We start from the raw sequence: 20,932 nt of genomic DNA on the forward strand, positions 1-20,932 counted from the left end.
TGGGTCCTTTTAAGGTGCCAGTCCCCCTGCACAGCTTGGTCAGTATTTTAGATGGGGGTGAGGTACCTTCCTCCTGCTCTTCCTGATCAGCTCTGGGTGAGCTGTGCTCTTGGTCAAGGCAAGTGCCTCACCTGAGCTGCACTGCTGTCATGTCCAAGGTGAAGTTTTTGTGATAAATGCCATCAAGGTTAATGCCCAAGAGCTAGTTCTGCCAAATCTCAACATGGAGGGGGAAAAAGGAACAAATAACACCAAAGGGTGACTTGGCTGCTCTGTGTGAGCATTTACCAGAGCAGTAAGAAGCTTTTTGTGAAGGGAAGCTGGGTGTGCTGGGTCTGTGAGGGGTTTCCTCACATCATGGCCAATTTCCCTCTCCCAATGTGATTGTACAGGACGGAAGTCATGGAAGACCTGCAGAAGCTCCTGCCTGGCTTCCCCCGTGTCACTCCTCAGGCTCCGTTCCTGCAGGTGACCCCGAATGTGAACTTCATGCACAGTGTGCTGCCCAGGCAGAACCTGCAGCCCACGGGGCAGCTGGAGTACAAGGTACTGCCCACGGTCCCTGCTGTGCTCTGTGCCCTGCCCGGTGGGAGGGCTGCTTGTGCTCCCTCTGTTTGTCATTGCTTGGACTGCCTCAAGAATTACTCTCTATGTATGATTCCAGTTGGTTCTCAAAAGTAGGTTTGGATCAAATATTAGGAAAATATTCTTTACTTGAGAGTGGTGAAGCACTGGAACAGGTTGCCCTGAAAAGCTGCGGATATCCCATCCCTGGAAGTGTCCATGCCAGGCAGGATGGAGCTCTGAGCAACCTGGGACAGTGGAAGGTGTCCTTCCCATGGCAGGGCGTTGGAATGAGATGATCTTTAAGGTCCTTTCCAACCTAAACCATTCTGCGACTCTGTGAAAAAGCCGAAGAATGAAAGAGCAGTGCAATATGAAATGAATAAATGGGCTGGGGAGAAATAGGACTTTGAGCTGTAGGTTGCAGCCTGCCTAGCAGCTAAAGCAGCGTGCAGGGACAGGGAGCTGCAGAGTTAAACCCCGCCCCACATCCCTTCGGGATGCTGGTGCCATGCCTGAGGCCCAGAGGGCTGCTCTTCTCCTGCTGCATGCCCCGGGGTGGGTAACGTGCTGTGTGTGTGTTGCAGGAGCAGTCCCTGCTGCAGCCCCCCACGCTGCAGCTGCTGAACGGGATGGGCCCGCTGGGCCGGCGCGCGTCCGACGGCGGGGCCAACATCCAGCTGCACGCGCAGCAGCTGCTCAAGCGGCCCCGGGGCCCCTCGCCGCTCGTCACCATGACGCCAGTGAGTAGCACAGGGAAGGCAGAGAGCTTCAGAACATCCCTCCCGCGGGCAGAGGTGGCTGTGCCCGGGTCACAGCGGGCCCGGCGCTGCCGGGCTGCGCCCGCTCGCTGCCAGAGGTCCCCTGCTCTCCCGTGCAGGGCTTGCTGTGCTCTCCCTGAGGTGGCACGTGGGGTTGTGTGTTCCTCTCTGGAGCTGATGGTGTTTGTGCACTTTTTAATGGTTGCTTCTGTCCTTTGCTGATCCCATGGAGAAAACCCAAGTGTCCATCTCAGGCGTTCGGGCGTGCTCTCGCTTCCATCTGTATCAATGAATTCTCCAAGTCGCAGCGGCCCTGCCCGGGCAGTTGGACTGGGGAAGGAATGTTGGAAGGGGTTCTTGGCCAGGTTTCCGTGGTGCTGCAGAGGAGCCAACACACACCCCTGTGGAAGCTTGCTTGGGAAGATCAGGTGCCCCTGTGCTGGGTGTCCTCCTGAGCTGTGGCCTCTCTCTCCACAGGCTGTCCCAGCTGTCACCCCTGTGGACGAGGAGAGCTCCGATGGGGAGCCAGACCAGGAAGCTGTGCAGAGGTAATTCCCACTGTTAACATTTGCCCTTCCTACCTCCACAAGGCTCACCTTGGGCTGTTCCAGAGCTGATTCAAACACAGCAGCCTCATCAGGGCACCACTGTTGATTTTACAGCGAAGGCTCAACACTTCTCCTGTTCCTCTGGGTGTTGGTTACTGCAGGCAGTTACTCCTCTGGCACTGCTGGGTGCTTGCAAAGCTGGATTCCTCTGAAATGGGTAGCTGGTTGAGCAGTAGGTTCTCCAGAAACTCTTGGAACTGCTAAATTCCTTTGCTTAGTGTGCACCAGCATGCGATCCACACTAACCTGCCAAGTGAGTGCCGAGGGGTTCCCCTCCCTGCTGGGTGCTGGAGGTGGGGGAGTCTCCTCCGTGGCCTTGGGTGCCAGTGCAGCAGCTTTTGTATCAAGACATGCAGTAAACATCCAACTCTGATGCCTCAAACAAAGTGAGCTTGCTGGAATTACGGGTACCTCTAGCTGCTAATTTTAGCATCAGGCCTTAAAATAGTCTGCTCAATAAAGGAAGCATTATTAGCTCTCAGGCTGGGAACTTCTGTTCTCTGTGTCTGCTCTAAACAAATTGTAGGAAGTGGGTAGAATGTGCTTGTACTTTCTCAGTCCATGAACACACTAACCATGGCCTTGCTAACATTTTCGTAGGAGCTTTTGCATAGTTTCTTCTCTGCTAACCAGCTGGGCACTACGTGTGGTGGGTGCTCCTGCTTCTTACCTCAAACTGGAAGAGCTTTCTGGATCCCCCTTTGTACAGGTCATCACCTGGGTAAGGGAGTGGCTCCTCAGGGGCTCACAGGGGTTCAGACTGGGGGTTGTTGCAGGCAGGGTGACGCTGGGGTGGGTGCAGATCATGCTCCAGAGCCTTGGCCAGCTCTGCTCCTCTCAGTGCTCCCAAGGAACAGTGGGTGTGAGCAGTGACAGGCTGTGCACTGAGACTCCTTTTGCATACCTCAGCCTGGAAAGTCCACTTGTAGCCTCAGTAATAGCTTCCACAGCCAGTTCTAATATAGTAATGTCCTCTGACAGCACCTCAAACAGCAGGTGGTCTTCTTGGCTGTGCAAACACGATAAATCTCATTCTTGGCAAGGGGGTGCCTGCACATCTCACCTGGGCAGATTTTCACAATCCTAAACCTGAAGGATTCAGTTGAGCCTTTAAAGCATTAGCTCAGCTGGAAACATTTTGAAACCCCTGTGCAGTGTTTTGCAAGGCACTGAAATGTTCAGATCCCACTGAAAACTAAGTCCCCTTGGACTCAGAGGTCACTTCACTGCTCTCGACAGTGCTGCCCTTAGTTCTTTCACAGCACATGTTCTTCTTCCACCAGATGGCCTTGAACAGGCACCATCCAGGTTGTGTGTTAGTGTTCTCCACCCCCTTGTGTTGCGACATGTCAGTAGTCATCAGAGGAGAAGGGTAAATAGCATTAACATCAGGGACAGATGCAAATATTTAGCTTCTCAGAACACTGCCCCAAATACTCTGTTTGCAGCCACCAGTGAGCAGCTTTTGCCCTCCTTAATCTGACCTTGAAAGCAGAGCACAGTCTTCTCTCTGTTCCAGGGAGCAGTCACATCTCCTTTGAGCTTTGGGAAACTTTCTTCCACCCGAAACGCTGTTAGAGCTCATGATTGGATTGTTCCCTGGAGGGCTGAAATAAAATGATCTTAGCAAACCACAACAGTAAAGCTCTTTGGGAGCCTTTCCCTGTCTACATCAAATGATTCTTAAACAGCTAATGGCACGGGCTTTGGCGGGGCACCACGGCACTGTTAACCTGCTTCTTCTGCTTAAGTGGCTTCAGCAGCAAAGAGAGGCTGGGTTTGGGCAAGTCTGGATCGCTTGCTGCTCTTTCTGCTTCCCAGGGCAGTTGCAGAGGAGCAGAGCAGAGGTGAGGGTTTGCAGGTGTCACTGGCCGAGTGGTGCATGGCCTGGCTGCCAGAGCTGCTGGTTCACAGGGCAGAAAGGGTTGAGTTCATCCAGCAGCCTTGAGCAGGCACGGCCTGGGTGCGGTGCCAGCCCTGGGCACGGGCTTCAGCCCCTTTCTGCCAGCCCCACTGCCCTGGGCTCGGCTGTGCCGGGAGCAGCAGGCAGGCAGCAGCTCTCAGCACTGCCCGGCCCTTCCTCACATCCTTGCTGGAGCAGAGGCTCCGAGTTCTCCCTCCCTGCTCTCTGGGGCTTTGCAGGAGACCTGCAGCTCTTTTCCAGCGCAGAGCGGGCTTTTGTTTGAGCTGTTGTCTCCCAGCTCAGGTGTGAGGCAAGCCCAGCCCTGGTGCTGGTGTCTCCAGAGGGAGGAACCCTCTCGCTGCTCGGTTCCCGTTCCCTGCGCATCCCGGGCCATTCCCGGCTTTCAGCAGGGACTAGATGGCGCACTTGGACCGGGCTGGCACAGCCCAGCCTCAGCCCAGCCCTTCCTCCTGCTCCTCGGGCAGCCTGCGGTGGCTGCAGCCTTCCCCAGCCTGCAGCTGGTGGCCGGAGCCGGGGTGTGCCAGGCTCGCTCTGGGGAGCAAAGGCTCCCGGGCAGGAGCAGCAGCTCTGCCCCGTGCCCAGCTCCATGCCCAGCTCTGTGCCCAGCTGAGCCCAGTTCTTTGCCCAGCTCCATGCCCAGCCCCGTGCCCAGCTCCGTGTCCAGCTCCATGCCCAGCTCCCACTGGCTTGTCTCTGCCCTGGCTCCCCGGGCTGGGACAGAGGGGCAGACCTGCTCTGGAGCAGTGAATGCACACTGAGGGCAGGTGGGTATTCCCAAAGGGACATACCAGCATTCCCCTTGAGGTGAAACGTGCCTTTCCTGCTGGGAAGAGCAAACGGCTCCTCTTTCCTTCCAGGCTGGCAGTGGAGCACCAGCTCTTGTGCCCAGAGCACTGGGGAGGCAGTGCTGTGACGGGCATGGGCAGCGTGTCCGTGGCGTCCTGAGCGCTGCACCAGCTTCTTCCTTCCCGTTCTCTCTGGGTTATCTAACACTCCCTGTTTTCGGAGGACTTCCATCAGTCTCTTATAAAATGTGCTCCTGCTTGTTGCAGATACTTGGCAAATAGGTCAAAAAGGCACACTCTGGCCATGACCAACCCTACAGCTGAAATCCCTCCAGACTTGCAGAGGCAGCTAGGACAGCAGCCCTTCCGAGCCCGGGCTTGGGCTCCACACCTGGGACCCGACCAGCACCGGTGAGTAACGGCACCGGCCGGGCAGCGTGCGCCACCAGTCCTGCCCGGGTGGCCTGGAATGGAGCACCGAGGACATCCTGCTGGCAGGGAGGGGTGAGGAGGAGGAGGAGGAGCAGGGACGAAGAGCAGACCCACAGAGCAGAGGGTGTCTGACCCCCTGCCTGCAGACCAGCAGGAATCAGCTGCCTCTTCCCTCCAGTCCCACTTCTGTGGCTGGACATGATTTGCTGGAATGGCTGCCATCACAGAAATAAGGGGAATAAGCCATTTTTTTTTTTTAGAGGAAAGCTTTTCCCTGTGTAATGGTAGGCATCAAGGTAGCAGATTTGCTACAGAACATTTTTGGAGGCAGATGCAGGAAAAAGATTGCACCAAGATTCTTCCACAGCAGAGCTTAAAATCCTCACTGTTCTGCACCAGAGTTGTGTGTTCTGACTGCAAAGTCTTCTGTGCAAAGCTCCTCGAGAGTAATTTCATTTCTCACCTGAACCCTTAATGGGAATGATGTGAGAAAAGGAATCTGGGTGGGGAAGGAAAAAAAAATCACAGTGTCTGGGAAAAAGGGAACTTTTGGATTGGATCTAAATATACCCAGGATGTGTGGGAGGGACAGTCCTGATGGAGAGGTGTTAATGTGACAGAGTCCTTGTCACAGCAGCCAACTGGAGATGCTAATGCCACAGAGGGAGCTTAAATTCCTCTTAACAAAAAATAAAAACCCTCCTAAAAATGCTTGAAAGTGCCCTGACACCTCAGTGCTAGGAGCAAACCAGCTGCACACTGGAGCTTGCTGCCTCTTGGGAAGGCAGTGGCTGCCAGGCCAGGCTGGTGCTGCTGTTCAGCCCCTCGGGCAGCTCACACTGGCAGGCTGGACAAAGCCCTTTTTATTGGAGCCAGAGACCTGCTGAGCTGAGCACTGATGTAATCAGCAGGGACAGGTGAACTCTGAGCAGACTGAGACACTGCTAGTGCCACGCTGGAGCTCTGGAAAACCAAGATAAGCACCTCTCTGCCCTCAAGTTACTCCCTCAGAGGTGCCTGGGGGATGGGAAGAGCAGGAGGGGAAACATTTCTAGGGCCACAGCTTGATAGGAAGGAGAATGCAGCTTGCAAAAGAAGCAGAATGTGCTGTGTCCTGCTTTCAGCATTGCTGCAAATCCTAAAGGTAAGCAAGTCCCTCGCACACAGCAGGAACGGAATTTTAACAAGACTTTAAGCACACTTACCCTGTAAATAACATTGGTGTCACCTCTGGCTCTTGGCTCTGGAGTCCTGAAGCTGTTGCATCACGAGCAGGGTGGTATCTGCTCGTTCCAGTCTTGGTGTTGTAATGTGCTGTGAGCCTGTTCTGTGTTTTTCCTGTGAAATCACAGAAATTTCATCTGACCATGGTCTAAACACAGTGTTCCACAGTGAGTTCATTGCACACCTGGCACAGAAATTGGCAGTCAGTGTGTAAATAAACCACATTATTGAATGGCAGGTGGTTTTTATTTTAGCCCTTAGCCTATTTTAAGCCATCTTATGTGTCTTCTTATTTGTCACATTAAATATCTGAAAGCAGAATTGAAGTACAGCTGTACAGGGAAGTGCAGCTGTTCTGCCTTGCCCACACGGGTTTCAAAAACTCAGCATGATTTTATCTGTAGCTTCTGCTTTCCATCAATGCAACAGGAGAACAAATGGATCAGGATAATGGATGGGATGGCTTCAAAAGGCAGGAGCATGGCTCTTTCCTTGGAAGGAAGCTGAACTGTGGCCTCCTAAGGCAGAGACAGGGACAAAATGGAGCCCAGCCTGCTGGAAGTGGTCCAGCATCAGTCACCTGTGACAAGGGGAGCCTCAGGGTGAGCTCTGGAGCTCAGGACCACTCCAGCTGCAGCCAGATGGGCTCTGGCTGGGTTTGGTGTCAGAGGTGCTGTAAAGACCACGTATCCATGACCTTCTCACACACAGAGCTGCTGCTGGAGCCTGGGCATTAAATGCTGCTTGCTGGGTTCTGGAGATGCCATCTGCAGAACTTTACAAAAGCAATCCTTTAGTGGTGGGAGAAAATCCTCCCTGTGAGGGTGGGGAGGCCCTGGCACAGGATGCCCAGAGAAGCTGTGGCTGCCCCATCCCTGGGGGTGTCCAAGGCCAGGTTGGACAGGGCTTGGAGCAGCCTGGGCTAGTGGAAGGTGTCCCTCCCAGCCCAAACCATTCTGTGTTTCTATGATTTGCACAGAAATCAGGTTCCAGAGATAGCATTTGCCCAGAAACAATGAGGGCAGGCAGAGAGCCCCAGCTGTTTGTTGTGAGGCACATTGTGACGAGTGTCTGCCAGGTTATCTCTGCTCCTGATAACAGGTGGCACCTAATGGCAGGGCAGGAGCTCAGTGAGCCCCAGCTTCGGGAGAAAACAGCTCCTGAGAAAAATCTGGCTCCCTCTGATGGCAGAGAAACCTCATTGAGAAGGGGAAGTGCTTGAGGTGCCCTGGGCACAGCTGGGTTCAGATGTGCCCATTCTGATTGCCCAGGCAGCTGGGAGGCTGCTGGAGCTGCAGTCTGTACTGGAGTTTGTGTTCTGGCTGGTGTCACGTCAGTAACCCCCTTCCCCCCGTGTTCAGTTCCATCTACAAGGACTCCAACACTCTGCACCTCCCCACCGAGCGCTTCTCCCCGGTCCGGCGCTTCTCCGACGGGGCTGCCAGCATCCAGGCTTTCAAAGCCCACCTGGAGAAGATGGGCAATAACAGCAGCATCAAACAGCTTCAGCAGGTGAGAGGGGCTGGGGGTCCTCACAACGGCCTCCAAAAGGAGTTCTTCCTGCCTCGGTCTTGCTGCTTCAGGGAGCAAAAGAGGAATCTTTACACGGAAGGCTGAGGGACACAGTGGGGACTTGGCAGGGTTTGTTCTGCCCTATGTGACTGCAGCAAACCCCGAGTGTCCTTTGGATCCCACCCGGGGGGATTCCTGCCCCCTCTTTTCTGGGGAGAGCCATCATGCTGTGCCCAGCCACGGGTGTCCTGCCTGTCCCTGCAGGGCCCACCAGCACTGTCAGACTGCAGCTCCTGCTCTGCCACATTTCCCTTGGCAGCAGTCTGGGGCTGTCCCAGGGTGTCCCTGGAAAGGGCAGCTCCTACAACCAGGCCCTGGAGTGTATTGTGGGGCATTCCCTGCGCAGCCAGGCACAGCTTGCCAATGGCTGCAGCAGGATTTGGCCCCAGGACAGGCCTTTCCCCTTGCAGCAGGGCACAAAGGAGATGCTCTCCTCACCTTGAAGTGTCGTTTCCAGAGCTTGCTGCCTGCACTAGGGGAACACAGTGGTGCCAGCTGGGTGCCACGTGCACCCCTTGCTTCCCTGGCTTTTTGCTGTGTTGCTGCACACCTGATTCTGTCAGAGGGGATGGATTAGGCTTTCTCTGCCAGCTTTTCTCTGAGGGGTGGGCTGCAGAGCGTGCCATTCCGCACGCAGCAGGGCACTGTGCACCAGAAGGTCACTGATGGGCCGTGTTGGATTCCTTGCAGGAGTGTGAGCAGCTCCAGAAGATGTACGGTGGGCACATGGACGAGAGGACGCTGGAGAAGACGCAGCAGCAGCACATGTTGTACCAGCAGGAGCAGCACCACCAGATTCTTCATCAGCAGATTCAGGTAGTGCAGCCTGAGCCAGAGCTGCTGAAGGCTTAGCTCTGTTTTCCTGTGTTGCTGCAGACACAACTCGTGAGCAGGTCCCGGGGGGATCGAGGGAGGGGAGTTCTGGGCTTGCTGTAGCGGGAAGGCTGAAGGATTTCAGCAGAGATGTTTGCACAGCTGCTGTGGTAGCTGTGGCAGCCAGGGCTGCAGTCAGGGACTGACACTCAGTGAATCTGGATATGTCCTGCTTCACCCAGCACTGTTTCTAAATTTACTGACTGAGACATTGACTGCAAACACTTCTTGTTTTCTTGTGGTGCCTGGTTCAGGACTGTATCCGGCCTCCCCAGCCATCTCCACCCTTGCAAGCTCCATGTGAAAACCAGCCAGCTCTGCTCACTCACCAGCTCCAGAGGTAAAGAAATAGCTTTAGGACAGCTCTGGGTTTTGCTCTTCCTGAAGCCCAGGCATGAGCAGACACACTCAGGAGAGGCCAGGCTGAGTTGGAAGTTTATGGAGTCAGAATGACATTGCCAGTTCCCAGGTGAACGTGCCTGGTCCTTTGAGCTGGATTCTCTCAGAAAGACTTTAGAATCAGAGAAATCTGATTCAGAAGCACAGACCTGCTTTGAGCAGAGGATTGACAGTCCTGCCTTTTGAGTGGCTTGAAGCTGCCACTTCAGCAGCCAGGCTCTCTCATGCTTCCTTGGGTGTCTCACACCTTGCCAGGCCCTTGGTGAGCTCAGCCTCCTTGCCCTCAGCACCCTGACTTGTGGGTGAGGGAGGCTGAGTTATGGGAAATGATGAGAGCAGGGTGTCTCACCAGGTGCAGTGAGTCAGGAGGTGAGCCTGCAGTGTCCTTGTCCCCAGGTTTCTGTGGTAGCCACCAGGTCATGCAAGTGAGGTGTTTCTCAGAAGAGAAGTCAAGCTGCAGAGACCTTGGGATCCCTAGCAAGGGCTTTACAATGTTTATTTTGAACAAGACAGGCAGTGTTTGGCATCAGTTCTCACGGTTGAGGCGGCATCTTGACAAGGAGCAGGCATGGTGAGGAGGTGCTTGTTCCCCGCACAGGTTACGGATCCAGCCGTCCAGCCCACCCCCAAACCACCCCAGCAATCATCTCTTCAGGCAGCCCAACAGCAGCCCGCCCCCCGTCAGCAGCAGCGTGCTCCAGCCCCACGGTAAGCACTTCTGGGAGCTGGGCAGGGCCCTGTGATCCCATCAAACCCTGCAGGAGCAGCCTGGGGTTGCCAGGGCTCCGTTCCCACCCCAGCCCAGGCCCTGCACAGTTTGCTGATGATGTCAAAGATTCTCCATCTGGCAGCAAGAGCTGGTGTTACCAAGAGCTCAGGAGAAGCTGCCAGCTGGAATGTGCTGTCGGGTTCCTTGTCACAAGATCCTTACTTATCGCTCCCGGGGGTGGGGAGGAAGGGCTGATATTCTCAGGTTTATGCAAATCACTGTCAGCTCCGCAGAGTTTCTGTTTTGGTGCAAGGGGCTCTGGCTGTGACCTTTGCACGCTGGCACAGCATGACAGAGCACCCATATGGACATGTACCAGGCTCCCAGACTGGCCCAGAGTCACGGAATAAATCACAGCATCATAGCCTGGTTTGGGTTGGAAGGCACCTTAAAGATGATCCCTCTGCAGCCCCCTGCTACGGGCAGGGACACCTTTCACTAGAGCAGGTTAACCCAAGCCCTGTCTGGCACTTTGGGGAACGTTGCTCCCAAGGCTCGCCCTGGGCTGGCAGCGGTGCTGAGTGTCTTTGTTCCTGTAGGTGCTGCCTCCCAGTCCCAGTTCCAGGGGATGGCCTCCCACAGCAGCATCTTCCCGCAGTCGGGTAACTGTTCCCCTCCGCCGGCCATGGGGCTGACGTGCCTGGCCCTGCAGCAGCAGCAGTCGCAGCAGCAGCAGGTCACCATCCAAGTGCAGGAGCCCGGGGACATGGTGGGCAGCGGCCTCCTGCCCGGCGCCTCCGTGGGCGGGCAGGGCCTGGCGTCCCACGCGCGGGGCATGTCCCTGAGCCCCAGCGCCAGCCAGATCCAGATGCAGCACCGCGCCAACCTGATGGCCTCCCTCAGCTACGGCCACCGGCAGCTGTCCAAGCAGCTGAGCGCCGACAGCGCCGAGTCGCACAGGTGAGAGCCCTCCCTGCCCCTGCGGCTCCGGGCAGCCGCGGGCAGCAGGAGACCGGCTGCCCGTGCCAGCCTGCCCTGTGCTCCCTCGCCGGGAAGGGCTCGCTGAGCCACGCCAGGGCTGCTGGCCCACGTGCCTGGGGAAGCCCCTTGTGTGCAGGAGCAGCGCGGTCACTTGTGCTTCTCCTTGTCCTTGCAGTCTGAACGTGAACAGGTATCCCCCCGCCAACTACGACCAGGTGCACTTACACCCCCACCTGTTCCCGGAGCAGCCCCGCGTTTCCCCCAGCAACTACAGCCCGCCGGGAGGGGTCGGGTTCTCTGCGGCCCAGCAAGCTCTGAAGGTCCCACAGCTCGAGCAGTACCCCAGTTTCCCCCCGAACGCACATCAGCAGCAGCAGCACTACACGGCATCGGCACTACAGCAGGCACTGTTGTCCCCGACCCCGCCCGACTACAGCCGACACCAGCAGGTACCGCACATCCTCCAGGGACTGCTTTCCCCCCGGCACTCGCTCACGGGGCACACGGACATGCGGCTGCCCCAGGCAGAATTTGCACAGCTCATCAAACGGCGGCAGCAGCAGCAGCAGCAGCAAGAATTCCAAGAGTTGTTCAGGCATATGAGTCAAGGGGATGCTGGGAATATGGGCACCAGCATGGGACAGAACCTCTCGGAGCGCCAGTCGTTGTCTTTGCCTTATCAGAGTGCCGACACCTACCACCCCCAGAACAGCCCCCAACATCTCTTAAAAATCAGGGCGCAAGAATGTATGCAGCAGGTGCCTGCCTCCGTGCCGCCGCAGGGGTACGGCCACCAGCCAGCCCTGTTCCACTCGGAGAGCATGGAGGAGGACTGCGCCTGCGAGGGGAGCAGGGACAGCTTTCCCGACAGTAAGAGTTCAAACACATTGACCAAAGGTTGCCACGAGACCCCTCTGCTGGTAAACGCAGGAGGGCACGGGGACCCCGAACCTTTGCTAGGAACTGCTAATCCCGCGCAGGAGCTGGGGACGCACCAGTACAGGCACCAGCCCGCGCCCGGATTCAGGAATAAGGTGCCCAGCAGAGGTAAGGCTCCCTGCTCTGCCCGTGCGTGCCAGGCACTCACCTTCCTGCCCAGGACACCATCCCACCCGGCACACCAAGGGTTTCCTGACGTGCTCTGCATAGCACAGGATTACCCAGATTCTTTCTGGCTTTTGTGGCCTGAAGTAAATTGCAGGCACAGCCTCTGTAATAAACAGGGTTGAATAAGGAAGGAGCCCGATGGGCTGCTTCCCTTGGGAGGTTTGACCTACTTCTGCAGGCAGGTAAAGACCAGGGCCCAGCTTGCTGCCCTGTTTTCAGGGCTGCTGCCTGGTGGCCAGATTTATTCTTGTTGGTGATGTTCCCCATGCCCTGTAAACATGGGATAGGAGCAGCTCAGCTGCCAGCTCACCCCAGCTGTGGCAGTGTAGCCATTTCTTCCTGCTCTCAAGCACAGACCCTCAAGCCCAGGCGCTTCTAAAGCTCCCACAAACACACACAGCATCAGTGTTGGTCAGTGTCCTGTGGCTCCAGCAGCCTTGCAGTCTCTCTGACACTTTGGGAAGCAGCAGCAACAGCAAGATTCTATCCCTGCTTGAACTGGGAAGGGTGGGTTCTGGAGAGTGAGGTTAAACTTGCCATGAGGATCTGAAGACCATTCCTGCTCCTTGGAAGCAGCTGCACCTTTGCTCCTCTGTGGCTGCTCTGGCAGCACTCGGCCGTCAGGGAATTCCTGCCTGGGCTGTAATTACAGGCTCCTCTGCAGGAAAAACACCCTCCAAGCCCCTCACTAAGAGGGCTTTGAGCAGAGGCTGAGTGGGCAGATCAGTATTCCCTGCAGGACTCGGGGTGCTGGGCTGGAGCCACCAGCCTGCCCTTGGCACTCGGGCCCTGCTGCAGAGGAGCTGTGTCCAGGGCACAGGAGCCCAGCTTTGTTCAGGGACACAGCACGGGTTTGCTGGGAAAGTACTGGGCTGGAACAGGCTGGCTCGGAGGGCTGAGCGGGGCTGCCAAGCCCTGACCCCCCAGAGCGTGGGCGGGGGGCAGGGACAAGGCTGGGCTGTGCTGAAATCCTCCTAAATTCTGAGTTCTGTTTGCTCTCAGAGCTCTGCTTCCCTGCTGTGCTTGGAGTGGGGGAATTGTCCCAGGCTCAGCAGAGATTGGAAGCTCTGGAGGGGGGTTGGTACGAAATCACGAGTCTGAATCTTGTTACTGAAGCCTGTTAGATGGACAGTGAGGTCTGCTGAAGTCAGAAGCCAAATCTCAGCCCCCACACTGCTGTTGCAAGGACTGGTTACACAAAGGAAAAGGACTTTAGACTGCAAAGCCTTGTAAATGAGTAAAAGCAAATAGATGTTTACAAATAGGCTTGTGTAAGCCCTTCTGACAGGGCTGTTTGTAGTAAACTATGTCCTGGGATGCAACTGTTTGTACCATCTTCCCTATGGCTTCCATAACCCACTTGGACTCAGGCCTGCGCCGCTTTGGGTGCAGGCAGAGTCACCTCAGAGTTTTCCAGGTGCCTTTACCTACAGCAACTCCTACACCCCTGGGCTTTCCTGGTTTTGACCTACACCAAATCCTACATCACTCAGTTTTCCCACTGCTGCCCACACCAAATCCTACATCCCTGGCTTTTCCCACTCTTTTCCCTAGACTGTGTCATGAGGGTGCAGTTTGAGGGTGACTTCCCTCCCTGCCTCAGCTCCCAGATGTTTTCCCTGGAGCAGAGCAGTTTCCCTGTGCCTCGGGAGTGTCTGTGCTCCCCCAAGGCTGATCACAGAGCTCTGGAGGCTGCAGAGCATCTGCCAGGGATGGCAGCCGGGGACTTGAGAGCCGACCAGATCTGTTTGGGATGTGGCTGGGCTGCCTGTGAGCAGCCCTGCTCCAGTTCTGCTCCAGCGTGGCCGTCCCAGGCTGGGAGCGCTGCCCGTGGGAAACCTGCCTGGGCTGGCACGGAGGGAGCCGGGCTGGCCGTGCCAGCGTCACATGCCACGGTGACACAAAGGATGTGGGCATGAAAGGCTCTCCCCTGCAGGCCTGGGGGTGTCAATTCGGGGTGTCCATCCCTTGCTCCAGAGCAGCATCCCCAGAGGTGAAGTGCTGGCATTGGGAAGCAGCTGTTTTTCGGGCCCTGGCTCTTCCAGGCTGAGGGAACTCGTCACCCGCAGCACAGGGACTGGGACTGGGGCTGTTGGAGCAGCAGGCTGCTGGCCCCAACCACTGTTCCCACAGTTGGAGCAGCATCCCAAGCAGTGTGTGGGTGGCACTGATCCGCTAACATCTGTTACCTCATGTTTTCCTTCTCGCTTTTCCGGGAAAGCTGACTGTTAACCGCACGTAACCCCACGGTTGTGCAAAGGCAGGGGGAGGCTGCACCTCTGAGTGCCCTGGGACAGGGCTCCAGCAGGAATGCCACATTCCTGATGGAGGGAGAGCCTGGGGAGCAGCGTGCTGGCTGTGCTGTCCATGTGCTGGCTGTGAGCAGCGTGGAGACCACATGGGATGGGGTCTCACTTGCATTCTGCTAGATTGTGGACAGATTTTGGGACTGCTCTGTGCAGGGGCAAGCATGATCCTTGTGGGTGCACGTGGGGGTGTTCCAGGGTCCTGTGAGATCCCTCCAGGGAGTGGTTTTGTGGCAGTTGCAGTGCCAGCTGGGCTGTGCAGTGTCCCAGCACAGCAGGACATCACTTCCCACTGGCCAAAGCCCTGGGAAAGCTGTGGCTTTGTGAGGGATGAACCTCAGCTGTGTCACCTCGGGGCAGCTCCCCGGCGCTCGCGGCCGCGTCGGGCGTTTGTGCTCGGCAGGGTCCGAGCTCAGCGAGCTCAGCCCTGGTGACAGCTCCTCCATGGCTCAGGACTTTATCCAAAACATCGTGTACTTGATGATGAGAGGCTTTGCCTGATAGGAATGTGGCCTTTGCCCTCAGTCACAAGAGCTTGCAGTGCAGATGGACTTTGCCAGGCAGAGCACTCGTGTGCTCCCGCAGCCAGATTGTGGGAGGGCAGGGAGAAGTCATCTGATAAAAGTGAAGATCCTGGCCAGCTCTTCCAGCAGGATTATGTTGCTTACAATTGCCAAGGGGCCCTGCTGGAGCATCCCGTGTTGGAGGCTCCCCCAGCTCTTGTGTAACGATGTGGGGGTCGAGCTCAGGCTCGAGGGGAAGGCAGAAGTGGGAAAGGGTCTGGTTCCTCTGCTCCTGCCCCAGTGCCTCCAGCTTAAGGCTGTTTTGTAGATCTGATGGAAGGCAGCTAGCATTGGGATCGTTTGGGATATTGAAGCTGGAGGGAGAAGCCTGTGTGAGTGCAGCCGGGGGTCCTGTCCCTGCTCTGCCAGCAAGGAGCATTTGTGTGTGCCATCAGGTCTCAGTTCTGCAGTGGCACAGGTGGCTGCAGGTTCCTTGTACTAACCTGTCCCTTTTCTGTCCTGTCTGGCTCTCAAGAGTCCATCGTAGGGAACTGCATGGACAGGAGCTCCCCCGGCCAAGCCATGCAGGTGCCTGACCACAACGGCCTGGGCTACCCCGTGCGCCCCTCGTCCAGCGAGCACCCGCGGCCCCGCAGCCTGCAGAGACATCACACCATCCAGAACAGCGACGATGCCTACGTAGGTGCCTCTGCCTGCCAGCTCCTGCTCTGACACAGCCTGGCCTGGCTGTGCCACCCAGGGCTCTGCAGGCACACCCAGCCCAGCTGTGGAGGAGCTGGCTGTGGTAGCCCAGACCTCAGTGCTCTGCGCCCTCGGGGGTTTGGGGTGCTGGGAAGTGTCCTGCCCAAATCTTGATGTGTGCCTTGCTACAGCTCCCTTCTGCTGTAGATGTCAGCTTCACTGGTTCAGTGGTGCCCAGTGACAGGATGAGGAGCAATGACCAGAAACTAAATCACAAGTTCCACCTCAGCATTAGGAAGGATTTCTTTCCATGGAGGGTGGCAGAGCACTGGAACAGCTGCCCAGGGTAGGGCCTGGAGTCTCCCTCTCTGGAGACATCTGAAAACCACCCAGATGTGTTTCTCTGTCACCTGCTCCCGGTGTCCCTGCTTGGCAGGGCTTTGTGCTGGATGATCTCCTGATCTCCCTCCCACCCCCAGCTATGCTGTGATTCTGTTAGTTCAGAGGGATTTGGACCATTCAGTGCCGTTCTTGTCTTTCCAAAGCCTTGCTGAAGGTTTGCAGAGGCTCTCTGGGTAGATGGGGAGCAGCGGGATCCTGAGCTCCCCCTGAGCGTGTCCTGCTGCCTCCACAGGTGCAGCTGGATAACTTGCCTGGGATGAGTTTGATGGCAGGAAAAGCCCTCAGCTCTGCTCGGATGTCGGACGCCGTGCTCAGCCAGTCGTCGCTGATGGCCAGTCAGCAGCTGCGCGACAGGGACGGCGAGGGTGAGCCCGGGGCTGCCACGGGGCAGGGCTGGGGGCAGCTCCTCTGGAGCTGAGTCACAGCCACAGGTGCTCAGGCACCTCTTCGCCCTTCCAGAATGCGGGGAGAGCTTGGAAGGTCAGGAGCACGCGAACCTGGGCGATGGCAGCCAGCACCTCAACACCTCCTGCTACCCCTCCACGTGTATCACGGACGTCCTGCTGAGCTACAAGCACCCGGAGGTGCCCTTTGGGATGGAGCAGGCAGGGGTGTAACCAGGAGGGAGTGAGTATCCCTGTGTCCTTCTCTTGCCACACCACACCACACCTGGGGCCTCACTCCCATGGGTCACCTTCCTTGCTCTTTGCTCCGGTGCTGGGGCTGGGACCATCCGCTCAGAGATCCTGTGCTGAAGCTGTTTGCTGTCCCTCCTTCCAGGCTGGTGTTGCACTCAGACCCCTCTGCATGGCAGGGTCTCTCTCCTGGGGCAGGGTCAGGAATGGCCTGGGAATGCTAGAGGGCTGTGGAAGGAAATGTGCCATTGTGGAGTCCCCTAACACCTGTCTTTTCTCTCTCTCGCAGGGTTTGTGTACAGCTTTGAAATGAAAAGGTCCATTTTAAACCAACAGTATCTAGCAGCATTGCGCCAAATTGCCGTAGTATTTCTGACTAACTGGAATACCATGGCCCCTTTCCTCATCCTCACTTCATCCAGTGTGTCGTTCCTTTGGGTTCTTTATTTCTGCCACACTTGCCTGTAACTCCAGCTACACCCAGAGCCCCGAGCCCCGCACGGAGGATCGGCCTGGGCTGGGGCTGCTCTGGGGGCTGGCCCTGCCTGGGGCCCCACGCCGGGCTGAGCGTCCCTGGAGCCTGCCCTGAGCAGGTCTGGGGGGCTGGAGCTGCTCCTGGACGGAGGCCACGCTCTCCTTCCACCCTGTCCCTGTGCCCGGGGGGCTCCGGGCCTGCCAGTGCCTCCCCACCCCGGTGCAATCCACTTCTTGTCTCACCTCTGTCTGCTCTGTTCCCTCTCGTGTGTCGGGGTGCTGACAGCATCACCCCTGCCCTGCCCTTCCTCCCCTTTTCTTTCCAAATCTGCCACGTCTTGGGGTTTTTTCTTTTCCTGGCTAATATAGGGCAGACGGATTTTTCTTTGTTTCCTTCGCTTTTCCTCCTGATCACGTAGGAATTGTTTTTATTTTTTTTTTTTTTGGTAAATGTTGTTTTATTATTATTGTTATTAATAAAAGGCAAAAGGAATTTCTGTTTGAGAGAAATTTTTAACTAGATTCTGTTCTATATGAATTGTGACTTGCACCTTTTGTTCAAAGTATTTTATTTCTTTTAATGACATTGTACTTGTGACTGGTTTTCTCTCGTGCCAGTGGCGACAGTGGTAATTCTCCTTATACAGTTGGGACGTGCAGAGGTCTCTTCTTTGTCCCTTTTCCATCCTTTCCGTGGTGGATGGAGCGGGAGGCCCCCCCGGCTGGGGCTCAGGAGCACGCGGTGTCACCCTTGCCTTTGGGACTCGACGAGCTCCAGCTCACATCCTCCTTCTCAGCGACATTTTTTCCGGAATATTTTTTAAAACTAAAGGAAACACCGACCCAGCCCTCCTGACTTTGCACAGAAGGAAGTGTGAAACCAGCACGGCAGAGGTGACTTTGCTGTCCTTACCCCGTGCCTCTTCCCGGCCTCCCCTTCTCCGGGAGAAGGACGCTGAGGGCTCTGCGACCCGGGATCGGAGAGGACGGACTCCGCAGCCTCCGGGATGGAGCGGGGAGGCTGGGAAGCGCTGAAAGCCTTTTGCTCTGTCCCTTGGGTTCATTTTCCTTTTGTTTACATGACACTGTATCCTGGGAGAGTCGCCGGGCCCCCCCCAGCAGCAGCTGCCCCGCGGGGCCGCGTCACCGTGCCATCCGCAGTATCACACTTTTTTTATCATGGCTTTGTATTGTAGTAATCAATACGCGCAGTATATGTTGAATGTATATTAATATACTTTGCTATTATTTCTGTTTTTTGGAAATGTCAGAAGTATTTTTTTTTTTTCTTCCTCATTTATGTTGGACTAAAAACGAACAGGAAAAAAAAATTTTCAGTAAATCTTCAGTCCATTTTTTGTGGGTCACTTGCAACTAGTCAATTAGTTGGACAGTGGGATCATAACAAATAAAACCATGATTATGATCTTCCCTGGGCTCTTGTTTGCCTTGTTGCTCAACACCAAAGGTCAAGGGGCGGCCGCTGCTGTGTCCCATCCATCCCTTTCCCGGGCTCCGGCAGCCCCTGGCTGGGTTTCCCGAAGCCCCCCGGCCCTGGCAGCCCCTGCAGCTGCAGCCCAGCAGTGCTGCAGATCAGAGCCCGCCCGGGCACTGCTGCACTGGGGCTTTTCCAGCCTTGGGCAGGGTCTGGGAGGCGCAGGGAGCTGTGCCTGTGCCCGCAGCACCTGCAGCACCTGCGGTGGCAGCTCCCCTGCGATGCCCAGCGGGCTGGCACGAGCTGCAGGGACGGTGCCACCCAGAACCGGGAGCATCACTGCTCTGTGGCAGCTCCCCCGGGCATTGCCAGCCCTGCACACCCCCTGCAGCCCCTCTGGGGACGCGGCCTCTCTCTCCCTGTCCCCTCTCCCCTTGCCAGGCTGGGCTCAGCCCTGTGCACCCCTGGACTGGTGACAATTGCACCCGGGGTTGGCTCGGGGTTTTGGGGCGGCCGTGCCAGTGCTGGTGCTGCTCTGAGCTGAGCCTTGCCTTGCCCAGGTCCCCGGCGAGGGCTGGCGTGGGCGCAGCTCCCCGGGCCTCTGAGCTGGGGGCACAGCGGGCAGAGGGGGTGGCGTGAGCGGCCCCGTGAAGGACGGGGCACAGACCCGCGGCCCGAGCGAGGGGTCCGGGTACGGCAGGCCAAATCCCTGCGGGAATAAACCTTGTCCCCGGGCCGGCGGCCAATCCCTGGGGGCTGCGAGGGGCCCCGGCAAGGCCAGCGGGAATCTGGGTCACCGGGAGCGTAAACAGCTCCTTGGCCGGCGAGGCGCGTCCCGCGGGGAGCTCCTGTTTGCTCGCCGCCCCTGCCAAGCCCGGCTCCGCGGCGATGCTGCGCGATCCTTGAACCCTGCGGCCACACCGCCCGCCGGGAGCGCGGCCCGGCCGCCGCTGGCTTATCTCCGCGGAACTGCCCCTCCGGCATAAATAGCGGCGGCGGAGCCCGGCCGCTCAGACGGGACGAGCAGCAGCGGTGGAGAGAGCCGGTAAGAGCCCGGGCTGCTCGGCGGGAGCGCCGGAGCCGGGCCGGGCTCAGCCCCGCCGGGGCTGGCTCTGCCGGGGCTCCCCGCGCCCAACTCTCTCGCTCTGCCCGCAGGTCCAGCCAAGATGAGAGCCGCGGTGTTGACCCTCGCCCTGCTCTGCCTGGCGGGTAGGTCCGGCCGGGAGGGATGCAGCAGCGCGGGCGGGATGGGGACGCGGGCGCTGCTGGAAGCCGCCGCTTTCCGAGGCGCTTCGCGAGCCGCGCTGCAGCCGAGGGGCTCCCGGGCCCCTCCCGGCGGGGCTGGAGCCGTCCCCGGGCGGCGTGTCCTGAGCAAACCCGGCGCTCCCCGCAGGCACCCAGGCCCGCTCCTTCTGGCAGCACGATGATCCCCAGGCACCCCTGGATCGCCTCAAGGACATGGTCGATGTGTACCTGGAGACAGTGAAGGCCAGCGGCAAGGAAGCCATTGCCCAGTTCGAGGCCTCCACCGTGGGCAAACAGCTGGAGTAAGTGGGAGGTGTGCGGCGGGGGGCTGGCGGGGGGCCCCGGGCACCGAGCGTGACCTCCCTCCCTCCCTCCCGTCCCGCAGCCTGAAACTGGGCGAGAACCTCGACACGCTGGGCGCAGCCGCCGCCAAGCTGAAAGAGGACATGGCCCCCTACTACAAAGAGGTGCGGGAGATGTGGCTGAAAGACACCGAGTCCCTGCGCGCCGAGCTGACCAAGGACATGGAGGAGGTGAAGGAGAAGATCAAGCCCTTCCTGGACCAGTTCGCTGCCAAGTGGACGGAGGATCTGGAGCAGTACCGCCAGCGCCTGGCACCCCTCGCCCAGGAGCTGAAGGAGCTCAGCAAGCAGAAGGTGGAGCTGCTGCAGCAGAAGCTGACCCCGGTGGCCGAGGAGGCGCGGGACCGTCTGCGCGGGCACGTCGAGGAGCTGCGCAAGAACGTGGCGCCCTTCAGCGATGAGCTGCGGCAGAAACTGAGCCAGAAGCTGGAGGAGATCCGCGAGAAGGGCATCCCCCAGGCCGCTGAATACCAGGCCAAGCTGGTGGAGCAGCTCAGCAACCTGCGCGAGAAGATAACGCCCCTGGTGCAGGACTTCAAGGAGCGCCTCACCCCCTACACCGACACCCTCAAGGCCCGTTTCCTCAGCATGCTGGAGGAGCTCCAGAAGACCGTGGCCTGAGCTGCCGGCCGGCGCGGCCAGGGACTGACCCCAGCCCCGCTCCGCGGCCGCCCCGGGCGCTCCCTGCCCTGCCCCGGGCACCTCTCCTTGGGGGGCTCTGGGGACGGGCTGCAGGAGCCCCAGGCCGGCCCGGCCCTGGGGTGCCCTTCCCGGAGACCCCCTCTTCCCCTAGAATTGCCTCCCCACCCCGGCGTTGCTCTCAGCTTTGCCTCCCTTTTGAGAAATAAACTTGACTTAAGTTATTGGAGCTCGCTCAGTCTTTGCAGTGGATGCTGGAGGGGGCAAGGGGTGCTCTGAGCTGGGGGTAC

At 57.9% G+C, this 20,932-nt stretch overlaps 2 protein-coding genes across 7 annotated transcripts in view; both read left to right on the forward strand.

Annotated features, from left to right (window-relative positions):
• The window catches only part of SIK3 (SIK family kinase 3), a 69,295-nt gene extending 50,903 nt beyond the window's left edge, over window positions 1-18,392 (forward strand). For 4 of the 6 annotated variants that reach the window (XM_021530026.3, XM_021530027.3, XM_085560299.1 and 1 more), the window contains 14 exons: window positions 393-546; window positions 1,152-1,307; window positions 1,803-1,873; window positions 4,910-5,053; window positions 7,660-7,810; window positions 8,561-8,686; window positions 8,998-9,083; window positions 9,741-9,850; window positions 10,451-10,811; window positions 11,008-11,879; window positions 15,284-15,447; window positions 16,085-16,217; window positions 16,312-16,479; window positions 16,777-18,392. In XM_021530026.3, the coding sequence (XP_021385701.2) occupies window positions 393-546; window positions 1,152-1,307; window positions 1,803-1,873; window positions 4,910-5,053; window positions 7,660-7,810; window positions 8,561-8,686; window positions 8,998-9,083; window positions 9,741-9,850; window positions 10,451-10,811; window positions 11,008-11,879; window positions 15,284-15,447; window positions 16,085-16,217; window positions 16,312-16,469 (2,686 nt within the window). In that variant the 3' untranslated portion in view covers window positions 16,470-16,479; window positions 16,777-18,392. The remainder of the gene's footprint in view (window positions 1-392; window positions 547-1,151; window positions 1,308-1,802; window positions 1,874-4,909; window positions 5,054-7,659; window positions 7,811-8,560; window positions 8,687-8,997; window positions 9,084-9,740; window positions 9,851-10,450; window positions 10,812-11,007; window positions 11,880-15,283; window positions 15,448-16,084; window positions 16,218-16,311; window positions 16,480-16,776) is intronic. The other 2 variants (XM_021530025.3, XM_021530028.3) reach the window with 1 other exon arrangement.
• A 1,016-nt stretch (window positions 18,393-19,408) lies between these two features.
• Window positions 19,409-20,871, forward strand: APOA1 (apolipoprotein A1). The gene is made up of 4 exons (XM_021530029.3): window positions 19,409-19,441; window positions 19,552-19,605; window positions 19,790-19,943; window positions 20,027-20,871. Exons 2-4 carry the CDS (start codon window positions 19,563-19,565, stop codon window positions 20,622-20,624), a joined length of 795 nt encoding a protein of 264 aa, XP_021385704.1. The 5' UTR covers window positions 19,409-19,441; window positions 19,552-19,562; the 3' UTR covers window positions 20,625-20,871.
• The last annotated feature ends 61 nt before the right edge of the window (window positions 20,872-20,932 follow it).

This window comes from Lonchura striata, chromosome 24 (genome assembly GCF_050655825.1).
Source record: "Lonchura striata isolate lonStrDom1 chromosome 24, ASM5065582v1, whole genome shotgun sequence".
In the NCBI taxonomy this organism is placed as follows: Eukaryota; Metazoa; Chordata; class Aves; order Passeriformes; family Estrildidae; genus Lonchura; species Lonchura striata.

Excerpts from the sequence above, each read along its gene's own strand:
- APOA1 (XM_021530029.3), top strand. The coding sequence starts at position 19,563 with ATGAGAGCCGCGGTGTTGACCCTCGCCCTGCTCTGCCTGGCGG. Across the intron at positions 19,606-19,789 it reads CGCCCTGCTCTGCCTGGCGG|GCACCCAGGCCCGCTCCTTC; the intron begins GTAGGTCCGGCC and ends CGCTCCCCGCAG. Across the intron at positions 19,944-20,026 it reads ACCGTGGGCAAACAGCTGGA|CCTGAAACTGGGCGAGAACC; the intron begins GTAAGTGGGAGG and ends CCCGTCCCGCAG.